Genomic DNA, 21728 nt, shown 5'->3' with positions numbered 1-21728 from the left:
CTGAAAAAAAAAAAAAAAAAAAATGTTAAACGACACTAATTCATCACGTCATTAATAATAATTGATTCCTTCCACTTTTCACTAAACTTTTTCATTATATAATTAATTACACTCCTCAAGCAACAGCACTCTGGGGATCATAACCTCACGCGTCAACATGACGACGTTTATTAACTACGAAAACAAGTCTCAAATGTGCGTATCTATCTGTAGATGTTCATATCATCGAAATTTGTAATTTCGTATTTGAGAGTGATTATATTTTTAAAATTGATCTAACAATCACTATCAAACAATTATGTAATTATTTCAGTAAAAATTACAAGAACAACAATATTTTTTGAGATTGACTGCTCTGGGTGAAATGGCCGATCATCAAACATTTTTTCGAATGTCTTCCATTCTTTTTTTTACAAAATCTGTGATCAAACAAACGTATATTCGTTAACGTCAAACGATTCCGCGTCGATTTGATGATCCTAATTAAACCTTGCTACTATAAAAATATTTAAAAACTTGGGCTAACTTTTTTTCAAATTTTCAATTTCGTTTTTTAGAATTATTATATGATCAAACGTTGGAAAAAATTTTCAAAGTTGAAATAGGGAGGCTAAATTTAAGGGTACATTCGACTTGGACGCTGATAGCGTTAATAGCGTTAATAGCGTTAATAACGCTAAAACGTGTTCGATTTGAAGTGAACGCGGTGACACTGGTTGCGTTCGCGTCATGTTCGACTTGGTGCGATTACAAAATGGCGGAACCAACAAGTGACCTGCTTGTTCTATTTTTCAATTACTCGCGACGACGAAATGATACTGGATTCATCGGAAAGTGAAGACAGTGTACGTGCTGAAGACAAATATAGTACGATAACAGAGATAACGGACTCTGTGTGGATGCGTTCAACCGCTTGAACGTTATTGGGAGCGCTGAGAACACATATACTATCTAAACGCACCCATCTAAACGCTTGTAGAGTAGCGTTTACAACGCCAAGTCGAACGCAAAATAACGCTATTTTAACGCTGTCAGCGTCCAAGTCGAATAATGTATACCCTTCTTATTATTCCTTTGGCTATGGCTCATCATCACTATGTCCGTGAGCCTAGCCTGTGGCCACTGGTACAACTAAAACCACTTTGACCAAGATTCCAAGAATGTACCCTATTAAAAGTAGCCATTCTGGGAATTTATCACAATGCATGGCGCTCAATCTGGCGAGAACGTCAAGAATGAAGCGAAAGCAAGATGCGTGCGCACTGCTTAGTTGTCCGCGTTGCAGCGTGCGCGTACTCTTATGTGCGAAGAAAATATATATAAAATGTACGCATACGGTACGGAAGTATGGGAGAGAGAGTAGAGAGTCGAGTCTTTCGGTGTAACTGAAGAAAAAAGAGTGGCACATGCCCTCTGTGCTCTGTGGGAGATAGACATTTAGGAAGAGAGACTGGTATACGATCCGGTTGCCCGGCGAACTCGTATGTCTCTATCAAGTTCTTTCTTTCGCGAACGATAACCTTTCGAATTTGTAAAATTAATCCAAAAAACGTGAGATTCTCTCGTTTGGAAAAAAAAATCCAATCGTGTGCAATTAAGAACCCCCGAAGACCCCAGTGTTTATGACAAAGTGCTCGGCGTCATAACTACGATCTCGAAAATAGCAACGTTCTCAGGGAGAACAACAAGTGCCAAGTGGCACACGCGCACCGATATATAAACATATATACGTATAATAAGCAAGCAGGAGAAAAGACGAAAGCGAGTGCGTATGTGAGAGAGGAATAAGTGAAAGAGAGAGAGAGAGAGAGAGAGAGACAGATAAATAGTGTTATATGTCGCCGAAATAATTGTAGAGTGTAGTGAATGTCTGTGAAAATCCAATAATCACGTGTGTGTGACAGTTAGTGTTGTGCGCGCGTGGTCCATTCGGTAAAAAATTTATACGATTACGTCTTTACATACGATTCTTTGAATCGCTCTTCCGCACTCTACCCCTATTCTTTAAATATCACGCACGAGAATTGAGGGTGAGTATCAAATTTCAATTGTTTATTCGCTTTTCCACGACAGAGAGATTTAATTATACATGCATATGCAGGCCTCAACGAACCTTTTCATCGTTACGTGACACGCGTTCGAAACTTTATTTATATACCCAGCACCGCAACGTATGTCCATTTAATCATTATTATACCATGACCCCTTAACTCATGCATCCATGTTCAATTTTTTTCCAGTTTTCTTTTTCCGTGGTATTTTTTTCATCATTAAGAAATTTCAAAACTCGAATCTTTCATTTATTAATAAGTGCGAAAAAAAATTATCACGTATAGTTGAATGTAGTGCGTCATGTCGACTTTTTATTCTATTTACTAGCACACCACTATATCAACCATCTTTTTCTACCCGGCGTTTTGATTCTTTGTTGACTTCGATCACGCCCGTACACGTGTGATCCCGCGCGTACACATCAGCTATTTGACCATTCGTAGCCATTTTTTTATTTTTTTTTTTCGTATGCTTCTTCCGCACGCATCGGGCGTGAGATATATTATGGCAAACCTAATCTAGTTTAGGTATTTCAAGTGCAAATAGTCATAATTATACATTTTTTTAAAGAATCGTGGGGAAAAAAATATAATAATAGGTATTGCAGTTTGTTGAAATAATGTCACATTCTCCATCGCAAATAACATTTCGGAAGATGTTATTCACACCGGACTTCTCATTTGTTCAGCCACGCGTAGCCATCTAGCGGTTTGAAACTGAAATTTTTCTTTTTGTTGATACTATTTTTTCCCGTTATTCAACCAATATTTGTCGATATATATATAGTGATGCAAAATTTCGTTATTCATCAGCATAGAATAAATATTTGATCTTGCAGAAATCGACTATTCAAACTAGGCTTTTTCATATTCCATATACTTATGATTCAACGCGTAATTTATTTGAATTTCAACGCGTGACCACTCCGCTGGCAAAAAAAATAATCATTGAATTGATTGGTTAATATGAGAAATGACAACATTCCGTGTTTCATTTTGTCTCCCTTTGGCTATTCGGTACTCCGATGTTTATACATATGTACAGTAACATGTTACTGTTATGTAAATATTTTTCCATACCTTTAATTATAAGCAAATATATATTATTCACGTTTACTCAAATAATATACACCCATTGTTGTTGGACCCATTATGTGCAAGAAAAAAAATGTACTCACGCATAAATAAGTTACACATGTATATTTGACGTTGCGCTCTATACGCATTGACTTCGCAGGACTCGGCCGTGTCGTTACTACATTCGATCGTTTGTGCGCGTCCGGTTATTCAAGCATATATAAATATACACACGGTATCTGTCTTCCTGTAACACACGTTCTGTCAACGCGTATAAGACTGGAATCAATGTGCATTTCCTCTAACGCGACCATTGCGTAAGTGTTGTTATTTGATATAACTACCACTTCGTGTGCAATCGAATCCGCCGTATTGTTTTTCACGCCTATCAAACTGGTCCCCGAGGTCTTGTTATTGCAAACTTGAACGAATTCATTTCGGAAACACAGATTACAATCTGCACGCCGACCCTCTCGGTTCTCGGTTCACAACAGTTGTTGCGTAGCGGTGTTCCTTAAACTTCGCGTTAGTTTCAGAAAATCAATAAGATCTACGAATTACCGCTATAACACATTTATTAAAGAATTTCAGGCAATTCTACAGTTTTGTTTTATAAAAGTTGCGTGTGTTCATTGACTATACTGTGAAAATCGTTAGGAAATTAAATTTTATAATTTTACCTTGCGTCCATAAAGACTGCTGTGACGCGAGCACATGGACTCATATTTTTTGTCTCATTTTGTCATCACAATACATTTCGGATCGCAGATGACCCGTCATTTGTTCATTATCGTTTACCGCTTCAGCAATTTGTAATAAATAAAAAACACGGACCGTAACAAGAAGCTCGGCGGCTTTTGTTTCTCTGTGCTTATTTCAATGTCGTTTTCCTTTACATAACCTAAAAAACTCCGCGTGCGTGTACCGTGTACAATCTCCGACATTACCCGATCATAGGATTGGTATTTATTCTGCGAATACAATAATTCAAGTACACGATCCAGATTTCCGATAATTTATTATCAACGGTATTCCAGTCTTCTGACATTCTTACTGTGCGTAATCGAAGAAATACCGCGAATCGCAAATTTCGATCAAGTTTATGTATTGTTGAAAAGCCACAATGGATTGGCTTTTGTTGTTTTTTTCTAACCTCCAATGAATTATGCAGCGAGTCACCATGAGAGAACACGAATGCTTAAGATTTCATTATTAAAAATCATCCAATTACTTCATTAATTGCAATAAAAAATAATAAAATATTTGGATTGATATTTATTTACAATTTTCAAAATTATGCTAAACCAATTGCATACACATTGTTACTTTTTCCAGAGTAAATATTATTCAAGAAATTCGCTGGTATACCGGTGCATGTCATGGAAACAGGATATCTGAATTTCCACGATGAGGAACATTTTTCAGATTTCTCATTGTCTCTCGATCAGGTAAAAATAGTTGCATGGATTTTTGAAATATTACATTTCTAAACAGTTTTCCAAGCAAAAAAGGTACAATTATTTTTCAGCACAACCTCTTGGATGATTCTCAAAGTTCGTTACTGGCAATTGACGATGACTTTGATTACGTCGAGTCTACCATGGATACTTCGGCAATTTTATGGGGCACCGAACAAGAGTGAGTAAACGGTTTAATAACACCGGCACATAAAAAAAAAGTGGTCAGTACTTTTGACTAGACCGATATAATTCTATGTATTTTGACGCGCTGAATCAGAATTTGGGGCCAGTTCAGCACCTGCACCCACCAATTTTGAGTAAATAGCGAAAAACTGCTAAAATTGTAAAATAATCGCATTTTTGGGATTAAAAACTTTTTTTGACCTATATAATGCATGATTTTTATGTAATTTCACGTGGTGAATTGAAATGCAGAGTTATTTTAGCTTATACACCTTCATAATATTGGGTAAGTAAAAAAAAAACGCATTTTTGAGTACTAAACTTTTTTTTTTTTACCTTTATCATGTATGATTTTTATGTAATTTGATGTGCTCAATTAGTATATATTTTCATTATTTTTTGTCGATGCTGAAAGAGATGCAAGGGTGATGCAGAAAATATGAGAAAAGAACTTTATAGACATCACACCGTTCTTCTTGTATAACGAACTCTTTATTTCCTCAAGTGCTCGGTGCAGTAGATTTCTCTTTCTCTTCATATTTTCTTTCTTTATATCTCTCTTCAGCGTCCAGTAAAAAATCTGCCATCATGTTGATGTTGCACCTCCTTTGATACCGACTCCCCATTTCGCTTATTGTTTGATAAAATCGTTCTCCTTGTTCTTCACTATAATCTCCGAGGTTTTGAGGGGAATAGTGTCGAGGTGAGAGTGTCGAGAGGAAGTGCAGTTTAAGATTCATCAAGCAACTTAAATTTTTATATAACTTTCCAACATCTCGTCAACCAAGTTCTGGTAATTCTCACTTTTTTTGTATTCCCTAAGAAGGCCTGAGATACATTTTTAATACTTAGGCAAGCTGCTGCTTGTGGTTCATCGAAACTCCCCTCTTTTAATTTAGCTTCACTTATCGCGGTAAACTTTTCTCTCAAATACTGAAAACAGTTGCCATCTTTATTCAGAGCTTTGACATACTGCTTCATAAGACTCAGCTCAATATGTAATGGTGGTAGCAGATATTTCGGAAGATCAATTAATGGTACCCGTATGATGTTTTTACTACCAGGATCAAAGTTCGTTCTCGTTAAGCACTCTTTCTGAACACAGTGTTTTTTCCTGTCCCTACTATTCCATAAACATAAGCGAAGTAGGGATTTTTTGTGAAACCCGATTGTTGTCCTAAAAGTATTGTTACAGTTTTCAGATTACTACAAACTTACCAGAGATATTCCGAATATTTTTATTTGTAAATTTTCATAAGCCTCTTTCAGCTTGATCGAGTGTGCTATTGGAATGGGTGCGTATGTTTTTTCCGTATGGAGTAGAACAGCTTCGAGACTCCCTTTTGACGAATCAATATATAGTCTCCACTCATCGTCTTTGTGTGTATCAGATTTTAATGTATCAATCAAGCCTTTTACATTCAAACAATATACTTATACTAAAGAATTCTCTTCATCATATATCATCACGATAAAAGTAAACTAACGCTCCTTTAGCCAGCAGATTTTTCATTCCCAATGCTGTTGCGAGAAATCCACTGCACCGAACATTTGAGGAAAAAATAGTTCGTAATACAAGAAAAACGGTGTAATGTCTATAAAGTTCTTTTCTCATATTTTCTACATCACTCTTGCATCTCTTCCAGCATCGACAAGAAATAATGAATATATATACGAATTGAGCACATCAAATTACATAAAAATCATGCATGATAAAGGTCAAAAAAAATTTTTAATGCTCAAAAATGCGATTTTTTTACTAACTCAATATTTTGAAGGTGTATAAGCTAAAATAACTCGGCATTTCAATTCACCACATGAAATTACATGAAAATTATGCATGATATGGGTCAAAAGAAATTTTTAATCTCAAAAATGCTATTATTTTACAATTTTAGCAGTTTTTCGCAATTTATTCAAAATTGGTGGGTGTAGGTGCTGAACTGGCCTCGAATTCTGATTCAGCGAATCAAATTACATGAAAATTATGCATTATATAGGTCAGAAGAAATGTTCGAATACCCAAAAATGCGATTATTTTTTAGCAGTTTTTTGCAATTTACTCAAAATTGGTGGGTTTAGGCGCTGAACTGGCCCCAAATTCCGATTCAACGCATCAAAATACATAGAATTATACCGGTCTGGTCAAAAGTACTGACTACTTTTTTTTTTTGTATGCCGGTGTAATTCTCATTGATCGATCTGTGATTGGGCCGCATGATTTTATTATACCTTCTGAAAATTCAATATTTAATTTGTCAAAAAGAGGTTTTCCTGAGCCCACCAAGAATACAGTTATTGCAACAGTTGTCAAGATACCCGGCATTCGGGTTAATTGATTTCCATTATTTCTATTCGCAGTGTTTCATGTCTCTTGTAATGTCATAATGAAAAAAAAATTGTTATTCCGATTATTTCTCTTACAGTAACAATAATGATCAGAATTTCTAATTTTCTATATCTATATTGCAGACTCAACGGGGACATGGCAGTTTTACCGGTATCAGGAGTTGCCTCTATCATTCCGAAGATTGAGAACATGAAGGAGGATTTTGCCAAAGTGCTCACCGATTGGCAAGAGCACATTGGTTATCTTCAGGTAATTTTCAGAATGACCCGCAGAAAAAAAAAGTCCCGTAGCTGGTGTAAAAAAATAGGAGTTGACAAAAAAAAAAACAAGATATTTTAGCTTTTCAAAATTATGGAAAACTTAAGTTTTTAGTGAATTCATTTGATTCGCTTGATTTTGGTGGAGTGGGTGGTAATGAACAATGGCGCCTTGCGCAAGATCAAAATATTTTTCTCAATAATGTGAAAAATATATGATATTCATAGGCTTCTGACATGGGCGAAGATATTGACATGGCTGAGCTCAGTATGGGAATACCGGAGAAGCTTAATACGGATCTACCGGAGGATATTTTTCATAACGAAAACACTGAGGCTCGAGTTAATTCGCATACGTCGCCGATGAAAAAGCGACACCGCGATTTCACAAATAGCCGGAGTCCAAAATCTAAAACCATATCCGAATCCAGCTTACAGGATATAGGTTTGTTCTCGGTCGAGGCTAGTTTATAGAAAAATGAAAATAACCAGAAAAAAAATACTTTTTTCTTTTTAGTATTTCAATTTTCCAGCACCTTTATTTGCGATGCTACATATGTTTCGTACACTGTACACACACGCGCGCACACACATTTTTTCTGTTGCAATCCCCTTTCTTTAGCATTGCTCAGTAAGAAATCTAACGCGCGCATACAATTGAGAACAGTTTTTATTTTCACTGCTCTTCTCCTTATCAATCCAAAGATTTTCTTCATTATTATTCAAATGATATTTGTTTCCATTGACGGTACAATTTCATTTTGCTCTCAAGTGAATCTTTACTCTTTGCTTGTCTCTACCCTTATCCCTGTTATTCTTGTATTGCAAACTGCTCAATCTACAAAATCATCATTTCTTTAAAAAATCGATTGTTCCGAGTACTTACAATTTTACTTATTCTCAATAAGTGAAAATAGAATGATGAAAAAAAAAAAAAAAAATACGAATGTTCCACCAATATTTGATAATAACATCAATCGCATGAAAATGTACTTGTGGCTGAAGAAGTAGGGGGGCTATTATATACGATCATGGACAAAATAATTTCAATACCTTGAAAATTCGTCACTCGATATACAAAAAATTGGATTAAAAAAATATAAATATTTAACGCAAGACAAACATTGCTTCAATAGATGTTATAGGGCTCGACTCGAGCGAGGATTTAGACCCGATAATCGACCTGATGCATATCGATTTCGATCATGCGAGTTCGTTGTCCGATGATATTGATTTTGAATTATTAGGTTTGTGTCTTTATTCAAGTAATGCATGAACAAGAGAAGGAGAGAGTATGGATGCGAGGCGCAGCAAGTGAATCGATCTGCTGAGCTGTGTCTTCGTTCACCTCTTGCCTCTTCATATTCTTCTACCTCAGACTGATTTATGTCTGATGTACAAACAACGAATCCGTTATTCGCACAATGAAAAAAATACTCGTTGGTCCGTTGAATCCACCTTTTCCTCAATTCTTTGAAAGTTCGTTCTGATGTTAACATACGAAAAAGTTAGCGTCAACGATATTTCGACGATAATACGAGTTTCAAAATTTTGGAAGCAAAATTAAAGGCAGAAAACAAAACAATTAATCCTCTCGATGATCAATTGATTTGTTGAGCATTTGATACTGTTTCTTCCAATTATTATATAATTATCATTGTTTTCATTATTGCCAGCAATGGCAAACTATTATTTTGATTAAACAGAATTATAAGCTTAATACACGAATTAATTATTAACGATTTAGCTGCTTCGAGAGGCAAGGAAAAATTTGATTTGGCCTCGTACATAACCGGGGACGACGATATAAACGAAGCAACGTCTTCCTCGACCGGAGCAACCGACACGATTGAGTTATTCCGACCGAATCTCACTTGTGACAACATATTGGGGATATGCGAAAAAAAATTGAAAGATGTTGGCGCTCCGCCTGTCGAGGTCGCCAAAACACACGAGGCTAATTCCGATATCGAAGACGCCGTTGACGTCGAAACCGTCGTCGAGCAAATACCAGGTAAGAGATAACAGATTGAATAAAACCAAGTGATTGATGAAAAATGTTAAAATTTTCCCAAAATTCGCTTAATAGTTCTGGAAGCTGGTGACGTCAAAAGTCTTTTGGAACAATTCGAGGCTTCAGAAGTATCTGCTATCGTACGACCATCCGATTGCAAATCCAGAGAAAAAATTCATCATTGCAATAGCAGCAGCAACGGTGACGTTAATTTATCGAACGATTCGACAAAAATCCGAGCAATCGACCAACAGAAGAGAATAATACCTAAACCCGTAGAGACACAAGACTCGAAATTTCATAAAAATATCAGAGATTCTTTACCAAAAGAAGTGATCGATAGAATAAAGGTGATTGTTTCATTCTTCACACACGAAAAATTCTATGTTTAAAGAGACGTTCCTAATTATTATCAAACTAAACAACGTTCATTTTAATCTTAAACTTTCTCATGATTGAAACTTTAATGGCTCGAAAATATGTTGTTCGTTCAAAGGCTTCGGCGCGCAAGAAAGTAATATCGGTCATACCAGCGCTGTCAAGTCCAAAAATTGGAGCTAGAAGCACAAGGATGCAGGAGGCAGCAGCAACACTCTCGAGAACGAAGCTTTTGAAAATCGTAAGCTCGTACTTATCTCGTTGAACTTATCTTCGAGTGTTATTTTGAATGAAATATATAATTAGATGCTCTCATCGTATAATTAAACAAAAATGGTGATACAGGTGACGAATGGTTCGAACTCGTCGAGCGGTCGGGTGGACGGTTCGGTACAGCTGGATCACGATTATTGCAGCAGCAGTAGCAGCAGCGGTAACAGTAGCAGTGCAAGTTCGACGATCGGTAATTCCGAGTCGTTGGAATCGGGAACGGGAGAGATGACATCTTTTAGTAGAAAAACGAGGGGTGTAGAGGAAATGTTTAGCAATGGAGGAAAAGCCGTGGGTTATTACGTCCCAATTACGAAGAAAAAAGAGGAAAATGTGCGCAAGGGTTTGACAAAGAAGGATTGCGGTTCGAAGAAGGACAGTGGTTTAGAATCAGGCGAAGTAAGCGACGCGGGGGAAGAGCCTCATTTGTCAATCGTTGAAAAAAAGGATCGTTCTTCAGAGATAGTTGGAGGGGAGAGAACTGTGGAAGAAAATGATGAAAGTTTTGCTTGTTCCTCGTCTACGTCGTTGGGTTATAATAAAGTTGAACGAATAACAATGAAGAGTTCGAAGTTTGGTGAAAAACCCGGGATGACCGAGGTAGCCCCGGTTTACGGTATGAAAATTCGCTCCGCCTTGGCGACGAGTATTCTTCAGCTTCGCAAAGGTGTTTTAACGAAAACTAAGAGCTTCGAGACTGTTGGATCTATGCCGCACAATAAATTTAAACAGCAGATGGTTTCGGTGTTAAAAAAGCCACCGAATATTGGCTTGATAGCTAGTAACCCGAACGAGAGTATCGTAACGACGAAAAATAGCTCGAACGACGAAGTACAAAATATAATTGTACGACAGGAGAGAAGCAATGATTCGAGCAACGAGCCGAAACCGAGCAATACGAATGAAGAAGCGAAGAAACTAGTACCACGTAGAAAGTTGAATCTCGCTGAATATCGAAGCCGTAGAGAACAGACGAGAAGCGACAATAGTCGTACTTGTTCTCCCATTCAACCTATGACTCTTATTTACATTCATCATGCTTCAACTTCCACCGAACCCATCCAAGACGATCCTGATAATCCTCTTTGGTCCGAACGAGAAATCGTCTCGGTTCTCAAGCCCAGAGCCGATTTTGAGGAAGAGAAAAATCGAGAAAAACCTTCGACCCGTGAAATCGCTGTGCAAACTGGCGAAAATACGAAGAATTCAAATTCCCGTGAGGATAATCAACTTGCCAAAACTACCGTCGCTACTGCCACTACGATTGCTACAGCCGGTAGCAATAAGAGTAATAATACTAGTTCCGAACGAATTGAATCTGAAACGAGGTAAATATAGGGGGGGAGCAAACAAACTTATGATCCTTTCTACTCGTGCTCAGGTTTAAATTTTTTTTTCTCTATAATTTTTCTACCTTTATATTTGGTAGAATAATAAAAACGAAAGAGCAGAAAAGTCGGCGCTACAGGAGACGTAGGACAAGCTCCAGCTCTTCGAATCGTTCGAGGTCCCGCAGTCCAATGAGTTCGCGCGATAGAATCAGAAGCCGCAGTAGATCGAGAAGATGCAGCACCAGTAGCAATCCACGAAGGCGACGAATAAGTCATCGTCGTAGCTCCGTTAGCTCGAGCAGTAGCAGCTGGTCATCTCGTTCACGATCACGCTCCGGATCATCAACTTCCCGATCAAGATCCAGATCCCTGAGATCGAGATCACGCTCATCCAGATCAAGATCGAGGTCAAGATCGTCTTCCAGATATTCCAGTTGTTCGAGGTACACTTATTCCATCATTTTATAAATTTTTATAAGCATTTAAACCCCCGAGAAAGAATCGTTTGATACTAAACTTTTATGGATTAGAAAGATTGAAACACATTGTTAGTTATTTTGGGGGTACGGGAAAGCTATAGGATTTCGACTGGATAGCGCACGCACACGCATACTAGGTATATGTTTCAACTTTTTTCCAATGGAACAAAATAAGATTCACATATATTCCCCCTAGCCATTTTGATTTTGAAATACAATGAAATTCATTTCGTTAGACCGGACAAGTCAGCACAGCCAGGTAGCCCAGCTCTTTGGACAACATTTTGCTTCAAAGCATCGAAGAGTAGTAGTTTACGTATTATGAAGAGAGATTTAAAAAGTTGGAAATGAGGGTAAAACGTGATTGTAGGTCGTCATCTCGATCGAATTTGGGAAGGAATAAATGGTCGGGTGACGTTCGGCACAAAGGTCGTCGGGGTCGGCAACACTCAAGGACAAGTTGTGATAGGTACAGACGAGGTTCCTCAGGTAGCAGCTATGACTACAGAGGCTGGAGGAGGTAACGCTTGAAAAAGGAAAAGTAGAAAGTACCCCTCGAATCAGTAATTGCGAATGAATTGACTAATTTTCGTCCGCTCGAGGCTCGTGTGAATCAAACCTCGCGCCACTCGTTCCATACACCTATCTAACAACTCAACGCTAGTTAAAAACAGCCTGTACAAAAGGAATTCGTTCTTCGAGTTTGTTGATTTTTGTTTATTTTTGTCATCACTTTGCACATCTTTTTGTCTAGTGGGAATTTAAAGTTTTAAAAAATTTTTTTTTCTTTTTTTTTTTTCTTTTTCATCAGGAACCGTGCAAAGCGTTTGATATTATTTTTTCTGTCAGTTAACAGTCATTGTTGTGTGTTTATTTTACGTCGACCTACAGGGATGAGCGATTGAAGTGGTTCCGTCTAATGTTTGCATTTGTTTAAAACCCGTCGGCGAGCAATTGATCGTTGACAAATTGGTGGTACATGGGAGAAATCCTCGAATCTCCAATGAAACATCTCGATCAATTACCACTGTTCCTTGGTTCTAACCCGAGTTCATTAATTATAGGAAATCCCGATTTCGATCATTTATTTTGTCAAGTTTTTTATCTATCGTATTACTTTTTCTTTGTCCCTTCAACGCTAGATCGACTCGAAGCTCATGCAGGAGGCAATACGACGTTTGGTATAACAAAGAGAAGAAAAGACAGATGGAGGAACGTCGCGTTATTTACGTCGGACGTCTGTGCGAGAACACTACGAAAGCCGATCTCAGACGACGATTTGAAGCTTTCGGTCCGGTTCTTGATATTAGCGTACACTTTCGCGAGCATGGGTAAGCGAATTTTGTAATAATAAAAAAGTTTTTTTTTTTCATTTAACTAACAGATTTCGACGACGTTCAATAGAAGAAAAGACGAAAGGAACGTGTTTTTTGAACGGAGAAAAAAAAAAGTAACTAGAGTATTTGTCATTTTGTTAATCTCATACAAAGTGAACATCAATTTTGAAGATGCATTATTGACAGTATTTTTTATTTTCTGCGGTTTCATGGTAAAATCATTTTTCTTAGAAAAACTCTAATTGATAATGTTTTTCATCTCTTATCCAGTGACAATTACGGATTTGTTACTTTCGCTTACAAAAACGACGCTTACGAGGCAGTGGAGCACGGGAATGACGATCCATCCTTGCCACGATACGATCTTTCTTTCGGAGGTCGGAGAGCTTTTTGTAAAGTCAAATACGCCGATCTCGGTACGTATCGAGAGCTTGAATAACTCTTTTCATTTGAAATCAGAGGAAATTTAAAAAAAAATTACAAAATTCACAGACAACAAAAAGTGCGGGTAACATAAATTGAAAATTGTTGTTTTCTCCAAGAAGAATGTAACATTGGATGTATGCTTTTTTATTTGCACAAGAGGATCTTGTCAATGTAAGAGTACAGAATTCGATCCCAACATTAGACAAATGTCATTTCATAATTTCAGATGGCATGGCTGGAAGTTCTCTCAACAGTCCCATCGCGCCTCCACGAAGCATTATCAAATCGGACGAGGACAACACTTTCGATCTTTTGCTCAAGGAAGCCAAAGCCAAGTTGCGCAAGCGAAAGGTTTGACATACGTACTGCTTATTAGTTATAAATGTTATTTAAAGAAAAGCAAAAACAAACGTAGCAGATTTCTCCAACGTTTTTGAGATTTAGAATGTAGCTCGTCGTAAAGATCGTGTTAATTCGATAGAGGAAAAAAAGTTGAGCGATACGAAAAAACAAATTGAAATTGATGAATCGAATAGAAAAGAAACTGGATGCTACTCCCAAAAGCATGTTAAGATTAATGGTGCATAAAAATAAAGAATAACATTTAAACAGAAAAAACAGTAATGCAGTAATCAAGCGAATTAACCACAATTACCAGCAGGCTAACGTCATTGGATATATATCCATTAGTATCATTCACGGCAGTAAATATTTGAGTAAAACATAATAATTGAGATATATGAAGAAATAAAAGTAAACGAGAGATGAAGAAAAAAACAAATGACGAACGTTAATGATATTCGGAGAATATTGGGGAGGCTGTTTTTAGTGACTCATTATTATCAACGGCAATTTAGGCAAGAGTTGTTTGGTGGAGAGCTCCCTCCTCCTCCTCCTCCTCCTCCTCCTCCTCCTCCTCCTCCTCCTCCTCCTCCTCCTCCTCCTCCTTCTCCTTCTGCTTCTCCGTTTTGTAATTCGACAGTTGACTTGAAAATGTATTGAATTGGATAGCTCCCTTTTTTGTTTTTTCTTCTACTCGACATATACTCGTCGAAATTGAGCGATCTCTATTTCCATCGAATGACGTAGTTTTGCCGTATATCATTATGAAGGAAAAAATTTCTTCATAAGGAAAAGAGAAATGAAGCCAGCAGAAGTTTCTTTACAAATGAATGAATCGTTTGTGGAGCTGTCAATCAATCTCACCTTCATGACTGCCATGGAAATTCGGTTAAGATTCAAAGATCGACAGATTCTTCAGGATATTCGAGCACTGATTTGTTGAAAACATCGATTATCGTCAAATTGTATGTGAGAGTGTAATTGCAATCACCATTTGGAGTTCGTTGGTCCAAAGTTTTTTGTCAAGTACAACTTTGGTGTAAAATGTTTAATACGTAACTAAAGGAGTAGATTTTTTTTTTTTGTATCTCGTGCGAATTGATGTTAAGGAAATTACTTCTGTGGCAATGTGAAAAAAAATTCGCATAAGCATTATTTGCTTCATATACTCATTTCGCTGTTATTGTTTCAACTCTTTCTTTATTGAAGAAGTAGGCTAGTATAATCGTCCAATTTTTTTTATTTGAAATTCATTCTTCAAACGCCATTGTCATTTTCTTAGCATCGTTTGTTCATACCTTTTACAGTAGAGGCAATTATTTGTATTTCCATTCAATGTCAGAAATGGGAATAGACTAAATTAATTTTCTTCTATTTTTTGTATCATCCATGTCGTCGAACTTCCGCGTGTTTTTATTGAACTTTATTTCTTGTTATTTTGTCTTGTCAATACAGCGAATGGATGCTCGACTAAAGAGTCTAACTGAACGTCGTTATACCATATATTAAACAAATAATTTTGGGGTTCATGACTGTGAAAAAAAAAACAAACAAAAAACATGATGAAATTCTGACTGTGACATCGAAATAAATATATTAAAATTACAAATTTTCAACGTTTTCGTACTTTTCTACTCGCTCTTCATTTATTTTTTGCGTCCGCATTCTAATGCAAAATCCTGCTTTTTTTTTCTTTCTTGTGATAGAATGTATTGTTTATTGATAAAATTTTTTTACCGACACTTGAAGACATTTGAAGAGGTCTTTTCTTCAAAGTTGCTTGGGACAAGTGAACCGGTCGCAACGAATCACCACACGAAAAACAGAATTCTAGACAAAATGAAGAAAATAACGCTTGCCCACGCTATTCATTCGTTAGCTACTATTGTCCTACGATTCGCAAGTCATTTCACGGACTCATTCATTTTTCTATCATTTTTTGTACGACAAACGTATTATAATCTTCTATTTATTGTAAAATGTGTGTATGAAATCGAGTAACTAAGTAAGTAAATATAAGAGTGTTCAAAAAGTATGAACGAGAACATTATTATCGTGCCTAGTTTATCGGTAACATGAAGAATTACACAACTTATGAATAGGAAAAGTACATTCTTTCGACAATTTTTATTGAGAGAGCATGGAAAAAAAAAGGTAATTATGCAGAAGTGAGGCGTCACCTTAAAATGACACCATTTTTTTTTTTTGTAATGCATCTTGTGAATTAGTAACGATGTAACAACGGTCCGGAACATTTTTAGATGGATGCGCAGAATCGTTGGGTAGGTCCGCAACACCTTTGGATGTATATGGGGAATCGTTGAACACACTGAAATTATTGGGTCGATCCGGAGCATATCTTTGGATGAGTTCGCGGAATCGTTAACACCGCAAAATCCATGAGAACCCCTCCGAGATGTACAAAAATGCCCGATTTTATCGTGTGTTTCCCGGTTCAAATTTACTAATAGCGACATGCTGAAAAGACGTTCATACGAGAAAAAGAAAAAAAAAGAATTTCCCCTAAAATTGGAGTGGTGTCCCCCTTCTGCATAATTACCAAAAAAAAATGTGATTTTTCGGGAAAAAATGATATATTTCGGTTAAATCGTTATTTGTGGATGCAAGGATTTTTCAATTATTAATAATACTATTTCCAAATCTTGCACGATTTATCTTATGCATCACGGATACATCAAAATAAAATCCGTCAATTATAGAGGATTTCGATTTTTTTCAAAATATATCGACAAACTTTTTTTGTTCTTTCGTTATATTATTCAATATTTTTAGCATAGCTCCGTACCCTCCTCGTCACGAGCATGCATGCTCAATGAACTTTATTTAAAAATGAAATCAACTGTATGAGTTACATGGTGAAAACAAAAGTTTGGATTCATATCGAAGCTTGGGATATGGACAATATTGTAAAAAATATGTTCGGTGTTTCCGATAAAAAGTCCATAAGTGTGAGGCGACAATGATTTTTTCTAGATAAACATCAATTGAACGAAAATTTCTGAGAAAATAAATAAATTATGTACGTCACCGTTAGACGACGATGCACCGGTTTGGCGTGAAATGGACTAATTACGAACGAACGCCCTGCGCTGATTGTACATAGCTGAAAAATAATTTGAAAGGTTCTTTCCGCCTGTCGTAAATCAGTATAGGATTAAGTCTAGAAAATAATATCGCTCAACCAAGTTTACGATAATGTTTTTGTAATCTCACGTTTGGAGGAGATGAAAAATTGTCAGAGAAAAGAGAAAAAAAGAAAACTGGAGGAGAAAGAATACATATGTGTATATTATGTTACCACCGACATGTGATAAACGAAATACGATGTTTTTAACTTTTGTTGTATTATGTGTACAAATAAAAAATCTATAATAAATAATAACATTTTCAGGGTATTTTTTCGTTCGCTTGTACGAAACGTACGCGATTAAGGCGCTCTAACTAAATTTTATATCTGGAACGCCCCGAATTATCGGGCTGATTTTCCACGGTTGACACCAAATTCCTTCAATTTTCGAAAAAAGAAAAATCCAATATTATCGTATCAATTTTATTTTTTATGGATAATTCAAACTAAATATTTCAACAAATAAAAATTTCGATACATGCCCGATCGTACGCAAAGTTTTTTCTTTTTCCTTTACGTCTACCAACATCAATGTGACGACACGGTGATTTACGCTATACTCGGCATTTTTATTCTTTAAAATTCGCGTTCTACAGCGTAGAAGGAAATTCAAAAAACTACCGGTGGGAACGGGGGCATTAAATAAATAAGTGCACCTAAATATTCTAAATTAGCAACGATATAGACGCGGAAACGTGTATGAAAAACAACTTGTTCGCAGATTTTTGGGAAAAAGTCGGTCAATCGAGGTTTATTGAATTCTCTTCCAATTTCCTAATGACCCCCCGCCCTCGCTCGATCTTCCGTTCTTTCAATTCAATTCATTCTCTTCTCTCACCCAAGCGAATTTCTATTTTCCGACTCTCCGAATAAAATCCACGCTGGTGTAAATATGCATGTATATAATACACCTATCTATCTACATTAATCAGACTGGATTTCATTCATCTCGCTGTTCTCGCATGTTGGCGCATCTCCATAAATCTCTTGCACGACGGTGTGTCCATGCTTCTCGCCTTTTGAAGTGATTCCGAATCGTCGAAATTTCTTGCTTTCCACATCATCGCTTCGCCTGTGAAACGACGTAAATTCAATTATTGAATTTCATATGTTTCAACAATGAATTTTACGAAGAAAATCAGCTAATAATCCAAGCGTACCTCGAAAATGTTAAAAAACGTTCATGAAAAACTATTTTAACTGCATATTTTTTACTCGCCTCGAACGAAAGATTTCATTGCGAGTTTTTTAATTGTGGTGCAAGATTTTGTTTATTAATTGTGACGCAAACAAACAGTACAATCCCGGAAGAAGTGTGCTCACGAAGTCAACGTTGAAAAGAAAATTTGAACGATAATGAGATTTGGATCAAATGATCGAAATACTTACGATACTTTTTCTCCCTTGAACAAGCAAGACTCAGAGTGTTCATATAATCTTCTTCGACGGACATTTCGAGCCTCCTCAAACTACCCTGGTACTCGCTGTGAAAGTTTTCCTTGACATAATAAGAAACTTTGAGGTCTTGGGTTGTTCTATGAACATTGTATTTCCTGGAAAAAAAACACACACACACACACACACACATTTATATTCGATATTATCTTTCCCGTGGTACCGTATAAAAAAACATAACGAAAAATATTGGCAATATAAGAATACTAACGCGTTAGAGTATAAACTGTACACGGGGTCGGATATGAAAAAACTGCTCATCATTGTTAACACTATGAGGAGAAGTACCGGCAACATCTGAAGAAAGGCCGTGTATCCTTGCTAATGATCGAAATAACAAATGTTTTAGTAGACTGCAGTGAATAAACAATATTCAAGTAGAAAAAAACTTACCTGGGTATGTCTGGGATAAGGTTCGGGTGCATTTTGTCGTGTCCATCGACCACCGCGACGCACGTAAAATTCTTGTTGTGGGAAACCACCACCAAAAAACATGTTGAATAATTCGTCTGCCGTTATGTCCGCTGAAATTTTATATTATCATTATCGTTTGTCAGAATTAAGGGCGATCAATTGTTCTCCGTTAACCCTCTAGAGGACCGGAAAGCCGATATATCGGCTCGCCCTGTGATATGAGCTTTGTATATAGTTCATACGTGATACCAGACACTAATTTGAGCACTTTTCAAGGGCGATTTCAACTCTCAAATCCCCGTTCTCTAAAGGTTAAACTTTCCCAAACTAACAGTTATTCATCAATGCAATGATGGAATTTACCTTCGAATCCTCGCGTGTAATTGTAATGCGGATGAGTCTGGCGAGAATGAGCAGATTGCATACGTTCCTCTTCCGAACCATACAAGTCGTATTGCTTACGTTTTTCAACATCAGTGAGTACAGCCACTGCGTTTCCAATAGCTGAAACAAAAAAAAAAACATAACACTACGTATTGAAAAATGTCAAATCCCTCGCTAGCTGTTTACCCTCCCCGTCTGTTTCCTCTACAAACGCATAATATTTTTGTCAATACCTTTGAATGCTTCAGCCGCACCAGGAGCTTTATTTTTATCAGGATGGAGTTGAAGCGCTAATTTTTTATAAGCTTTTTTTATGTCTCCATCTGTCGCTTCCTTCGTCACTCCCAAAATCTCGTAGTAATCCTTGCATTTTTTAATTCTGTAAACACGTAAACGGATTCAGAGTATTTGAAAAAATTATTATCAACTGACCAAAAAAAAATTTTCCTCCGCACCTTTTAACAGACTCTATTTGATCCTTGCTGTATTCAGTCGCCGAGTGACCATTAATGGTATCTTTCAAAGAGGCACGACGTTTTCTTATTTCAGGTTCCGGTGATGCTCTTTTATTCTGTTTTGCCTGGGCCGAAACCCGTGTCAGTATATCTGGAGAATGAAAAAAGCCCTCAAATAGCGGTTCAATAACTTATTTACGATACATAATAAAACGTTAATACGGGTTTAACAGATTTCGTGCATTAAAAGTGAATTCTCTAATTTTTTTTCCTTGTGCGGTGCTCTTTGGAGAAAATCCTATGCAATAGTGTGAACTCTGGATGAGAAGACTGAGAAAAGGGTAATCGTGCATATAGTTATAATGACGATTGTGGAATCTATAATTGAATGCAAAAACGGGCGCTTCGACCACAAGAGGGGTGGAAATTGTGACGTATTTTCGGGAAATTCCTTAGTATAAATTATAGTTAAATAAGACATGATTCTCCGTAACTGAGCATCGATTTTTTTGTGATATAAGAGGAGGGAAATGAAATGCTTACCTTCCATTCGTTTGGTTGGATAGAGTTTAATTGCTTTTCGTATAAATTTTTCAGCCTCGTCAAACTTTTTTTCGCGCACATAACGTTCGGCCAATTCCATGCAACGATCAGCTTCATCTTTGTTACTATCCATTTTTTATCAGCTTGGTGTATTATTGTGACAGTCCAAACAAGCCGAACGAAATGAATAAAAAGTATATATAAGGGGCACGAGAGGAACAACCTCGGAAAAATTAAGCAGCGCGTGACTTCAACACTTTGTTCCTGGTTACAAAGTGACTGAGCGATATTTTGTAAATAAATTCTCCAATCTCCGTTGCTTCCGTCCACTTCCGAATTTTGACTATTGTCCTATCGCTGCCGCTGCTGCTGCTTGTCGACGTACATCGTCGTTACCGCGTTAGTATATATATATTATCATATGGTAATTCGATAAAAACGTATTACGTCATCTTCGCCCAAGTATCAAGCAGCTATTTCATTCTCTTCGACAACGACGAGGGTCACTATGCGACGACGTTAAATACAATGTGTACGATAGTGGGCCAAACTTTTACACCACTATAAGATTACAGAACGGGACAATGCGTGCGTATATACCGTTAGTAGAGAAACTCCACTTCTCTACTCTACCACGTATCGGGATCGGACACGGAGGCGTGGCTAACAAGTATAAAAATGGGGTGAGGTGGTGCGTGCATCAACTACAGGTATAGGGGTATAGGGACCGTGCGTGAGCTATATAGCCTATATAGAGAGCAGCACTACCACTACAGTCGATGAGCGTGCTCTCTCGTGTCTTAATGGGCAATTTTTCTGATGATATTTTGACTGTAAATCATTGAAATTAATTAATTTTTCGGAAAAAAATAATGATTAAAGTAATCAAATACGGTTTTTGTCCGATCAACAATATGATCGCATTCAAAATCAAAATGACGTAAAAGGAAAAAATCTGTTTGAATCGAATGACGTTTTAAATGTCGTCGCGAAACAGAAAGTTCGCGCCGGTTTCAGCAGCCCCCTATCTTTAGTTCGAAATTTGACACCGGATGTCATCTCAACTGTCGGTTAAATCTCAAAATGACCGGAGCTATATACTAATGCCCGAGTTTAAACTCGGTTCATCCTATCTCGAAACTATATGAAAAAAATTGAACTGAGTTTGAATCGCGTCGGAGAAAACGACCATAAGAGAAGAATAAATAAAAAGAGAAACGGAGTTGTTGGAGGAGCAAGAGCTCCTGGATTTGGGGCGTGGTGAGGATAGGAGACCGAAAGAAGAATAAAAATTGCACAGAAAATGGCTTTTTGAATAATAAATTACGGATTTGATGCTGGGTGTTTTTCAGCGTTACTTCTCTAACATTTCTT

At 37.0% G+C, this 21728-nt stretch overlaps 2 protein-coding genes across 8 annotated transcripts; one reads left to right on the top strand and one right to left on the bottom strand.

Moving 5' to 3' along the window:
• Window positions 1-1290: 1290 nt before the first annotated feature.
• Window positions 1291-17358, top strand: srl (spargel). Of its 7 annotated transcripts, none has more exons than XM_043420795.1 (15): window positions 1291-2030; window positions 4464-4576; window positions 4657-4766; window positions 7244-7370; window positions 7607-7823; window positions 8515-8625; window positions 9126-9392; window positions 9468-9742; window positions 9889-10011; window positions 10116-11368; window positions 11470-11814; window positions 12221-12370; window positions 12993-13181; window positions 13458-13603; window positions 13840-17358. In XM_043420795.1, the coding sequence occupies exons 2-15, from the start codon at window positions 4508-4510 to the stop codon at window positions 13968-13970; spliced, it is 3513 nt and encodes a 1170-aa protein (XP_043276730.1). In that variant the 5' UTR covers window positions 1291-2030; window positions 4464-4507; the 3' UTR covers window positions 13971-17358. The 7 variants fall into 7 exon arrangements, with proteins under 7 accessions (XP_043276730.1, XP_043276736.1, XP_043276735.1 ...); XM_043420796.1 differs by lacking the exon at window positions 1291-2030 and adding an exon at window positions 3314-3445; XM_043420799.1 differs by lacking the exon at window positions 1291-2030 and adding an exon at window positions 3551-3653.
• LOC122411744 (dnaJ homolog subfamily B member 12) lies at window positions 15136-21040 on the bottom strand. The gene is made up of 8 exons (XM_043420802.1): window positions 20355-21040; window positions 19812-19962; window positions 19590-19735; window positions 19336-19476; window positions 18952-19082; window positions 18770-18879; window positions 18493-18656; window positions 15136-18175 (listed from the first exon to the last, which is right to left on the bottom strand). The coding sequence occupies exons 1-8, from the start codon at window positions 20485-20487 to the stop codon at window positions 18048-18050; spliced, it is 1104 nt and encodes a 367-aa protein (XP_043276737.1). The 5' UTR covers window positions 20488-21040; the 3' UTR covers window positions 15136-18047.
• Between the last annotated feature and the right edge of the window lie 688 nt (window positions 21041-21728).

This window comes from Venturia canescens, chromosome 5, assembly GCF_019457755.1.
Source record: "Venturia canescens isolate UGA chromosome 5, ASM1945775v1, whole genome shotgun sequence".
Lineage (NCBI taxonomy): Eukaryota > Metazoa > Arthropoda > Insecta > Hymenoptera > Ichneumonidae > Venturia > Venturia canescens.
The sequence above is the reverse complement of the archived record's forward strand: the minus strand, read 5'-3'. Positions and strand labels throughout refer to the sequence as shown.